At 34.6% G+C, this 3,874-nt stretch overlaps 1 protein-coding gene across 1 annotated transcript; it reads left to right on the top strand.

The window, feature by feature from the left end:
* Window positions 1-330: 330 nt before the first annotated feature.
* On the top strand, window positions 331-1,269 carry LOC122423488 (olfactory receptor 6C1-like). Its single transcript, XM_043440605.1, has one exon. It carries the CDS (start codon window positions 331-333, stop codon window positions 1,267-1,269), a length of 939 nt encoding a protein of 312 aa, XP_043296540.1.
* Window positions 1,270-3,874: the final 2,605 nt, after the last annotated feature.

Here is a 3,874-nt window from a genome sequence, read left to right as displayed (position 1 = left end):
TAGGGTATAATCCCTGCTTTTTCAATTCAGGGTATGTGATTTGGATAAGATTTTAAAAATTATTTCTACTCTGATTCCAACCTGTAAAATAGGGATTTTAAAGAAAGAAATATTCTATGTGAAACACACATACTGGCATACGGTAAAAACTTACTTCAAAGTAAGTTATCTATTTTTATTAACTTGTTTTTAAAGATCTCCTGAATTATGTTAGCATGGCATAGTAAATTTACTTTCAGAGACAAATCCCAGTGTTATACATTCATAATCCCCTTTTCTGTGTCTTCCCTTTGTGTTTTCTCCTGAGTGTTACTTAAAAGAAGAAGAAAAATGAGAAACTACACAGAAATAACAGAATTTATCCTCCTGGGACTGTCAGATGACCCACAACTGCAGGTTGTGATCTTTGTCTTTCTGCTCATCACCTACATGCTCAGCATCACTGGGAACCTGACCATTATCATCCTGACACTGCTGGATGCCCACCTCCAGACCCCCATGTATTTCTTCCTCAGGAGTTTCTCCATATTGGAAGTTTCATTCACAACTGTCACTATTCCCAAGTTCTTGGCCACCATTATTACGGGAGATAAAACCATCTCTTTTAACGATTGTATGGCTCAGTTATTTTTTTTCATTTTCTTGGGAATCACTGAGTTTTACCTTCTGGCTGCCATGTCCTATGACCGCTACATTGCCATCTGCAAACCGCTGCATTACATGACCATCATGAATCACAGAGTCTGCACACTCCTTGTCTTGGCCTCTTGGCTGACTTCATTCTTAATTATATTCCCATTACTCATGTTCTTCATACAGCTTGATTACTGTAAGTCTAATGTTATCAACCATTTTACTTGTGATTATTTCCCTTTATTATACCTTTCTTGTTCAGACACCAAATTCCTAGAGATACTGGGGTTTTCCTGTGCTGTGTTTATTCTATTGTTCACTTTAGCATTAATAATTCTGTCCTACACATGTATCATCAGAACAATTTTGAGGATCCCTTCCACCACCCAGAGGACAAAGGCCTTTTCCACATGTTCTTCCCACATGATTGTCATCTCCATCTCTTATGGCAGCTGCATTTTCATGTATGTGAATCCATCAGCAAAAGACAGGGTCTCTTTGAGCAAGGGAGTAGCTGTGCTAAATACCTCAGTAGCCCCCATGCTGAACCCCTTTATCTACACTCTTAGGAATCAGCAGGTCAAGAGAGCCTTCATGGACATGGCAAGGAAGAATGTAATTTTCTCAAGGAAATGAAAATATAAAAGTTCTGTTTCATGAATTAGAGGCATATGAATGAAGAGCAATTAAATTAAAATCCAGGTTTATCAAAATTTGTTAATATCCACACAGCCTCCCTAGATTCATTTTCATCATTTATTCTTTTATTGTCAGCAGTTTATCAAGGGTATTTGCATATGTGTATTTTATTTTTGCCATTTAAATTTGAAATCTTCATATATGTACACACACACACACACACACACACACACACATATATATATATCCATTTTTTCCATTCAGATTGTAAACCTTTTCTCATGCACTTTTCTTCTGGTGAAATTTCAAAATGCAAGAGAGAATTGCATTTTGTGATTTCACCAGAATTACTCTTTTCAGTAATTGAGTAAATATTGTATCATGTTTAACCTTATATTTTATTACCACACAAGGACAATAAACATAATCTGACAGCCTCATTAGAATATTGCATATACTCTCCTTTTCATATTGTGGCCAATTTAGTAACTACATGAAAAACAGTACAACTTAAAAGAATAATGTAATTACATTTTCTTGAGGAATCAAAAAACTTTTCTCATTACTGAATTTTACATTTTCTGTGCTGTATAATTTATCAACTCAAAGACTATCATAATGAAGAAAACTATGAAAGCTTTTAGGGAAAACTATGAAATAGCCTCCACTTCTTGGGGAACTCCAAAATTAACATATGTATCATAACAATTCTTTTAAAATGCTTGAAGAAATTATCAATTAAAAAAATGCACAAAGTGAGAGTTGCAAGTTAAATTTTATTTGGGGCAATATGAGGATGGCAAACTGGGAGATAGATCTCAGATATCTGTGAGAAACAGATCTAAAGAGGTATAGGGGAAGGACAGTATATATATATATATATAATTTGGTAAAAGGGGAGTATGTGTATTCAAGCACATTTTTTTTTTTGTAGAAAGTTTCTGCTCATCTCCTGAAACTTCTGCTAGTTATGAGAAACAATTGTCACCATGAAGAATTTTAGTGTTTTTCTTGATATGAGGAGATACAAGAATTGGGCTCATAAAATCAGCTCCTGAGACTATTTAACTATCTGAAGACCTGTCCTGCCAGTTTTCCCAGAGCACAGAGTGCCTCACTCCTGCTCTCCACACTGAACTCCTTCAGGCGTGTTGAACATCAACAGCTGCACAGCACATGATTTAATCCTTGTAGAGGTAGATGGCAAGCACTCATGGCAAGTGCCAACTTGTAGCTGACAAAATAAATATTACTGGATGCCAAATATGACTGAATTTACTGTGGTCAGTTGTATATTTAAATAAAAGCTTGATGTTAAGCTGATTTTTGATAATCAGTAGCTAAGGGGTGTTATAACTTTGTTATATTTGTGACTATTCTGAGATAATACCTTGTACATACAATTCATTTAATTGTCTCTTTAAGTGATATGCCTAATCAATAGGAGTCAAGAAGGTAGCAAGAGCAAAGTTTTACCCTATATAAACTTGAGTTTTTTTTTTGTTAAAAATGCTTATTTTAAGCATTATCATATTGGAAAATGTACTGATTAGAATTTATATGAATAATCATACAAGATCATGCAATTCTGGCCCTTAGCACTTTTTTCTTTTCTGTTTTCTATGAAGTCAAACATTTATATAATGATGAAAAGTACTCAAACTCATCCTACATTTTAAAAACATTATTATAGAAAGACTGTAACCATAACTCAGAGGCTAGTTTTTCTTGATATTCACATACTATACTCAGTTGAGAGTCTTAGATCCATTATTTGACGAAACACAAGAAAAACAGCTTATAAAAAAATACTGAGATTTCCACTTTGTAGGGAAGTCATACCATTACTTTCTCCTTCCCTCATGCTGAAACATTTATAATTTGTAAACTTAATTGGAAGCATGTGAAAATACTGAAGCTTAGACTTGATTGAGGATTGTCAGTTCTTATTCACTCAATAAAAATATACCATAAACAGTAGATAGGTTAGTTCTGGGAATTAAAAGAACTGTAAAATTTTTACAAAAGATATGAAGGAGTCTATGCTGATATTATCAGATAATGCAACTCTCTACATAATTCTATACAAACTCTTTAGTGGTTAGTTTAAATATTTGCTATCAGTATAATCATTTTGATTATCAATAGCGGTGGTCAACACACACTTTTTCTGTAAAAGGGTAATATATTAATAATTTAGAACTTGTAGGGAGTGTCCTTGATGCAATTACTCAGTTCTTCCTGTCTTTATTTTGGATGCAACTATGAACAGCATGTAAATGAAAGGGCTCAGCTGTGTTCAATAAAACTTTTAACAAAAATATGTGGTGGGCCAAATTTTCACAGTGTGCTATGGATAGTCCACCGACCTCCTGTCGTAAAATTTTCCTAAACATTGACACATATATTATTTCTTATTTAAAATAAGGTTCAGTTCAGTTCAGTTCACTCGCTCAGTCTTGTCTGACCTTCACGACCCCATGAAGCGCAGCATACCAGGTCTCCCTGTCCATAACCAACTCCCGGAGTTCACTCTAACTCATGTCCATCGAGTCAGTAATGCCATTCAGCCATCTCATCCTCCGTCATCCCCTTCTCCTCG

Source organism: Cervus canadensis, chromosome 21 (genome assembly GCF_019320065.1).
Source record: "Cervus canadensis isolate Bull #8, Minnesota chromosome 21, ASM1932006v1, whole genome shotgun sequence".
Lineage (NCBI taxonomy): Eukaryota > Metazoa > Chordata > Mammalia > Artiodactyla > Cervidae > Cervus > Cervus canadensis.
This window is presented reverse-complemented; position numbering and strand designations above follow the sequence as displayed.

Coding starts and splice junctions, on each gene's coding strand:
- LOC122423488 (XM_043440605.1), top strand. CDS start 331: ATGAGAAACTACACAGAAATAACAGAATTTATCCTCCTGGGACTGTCA.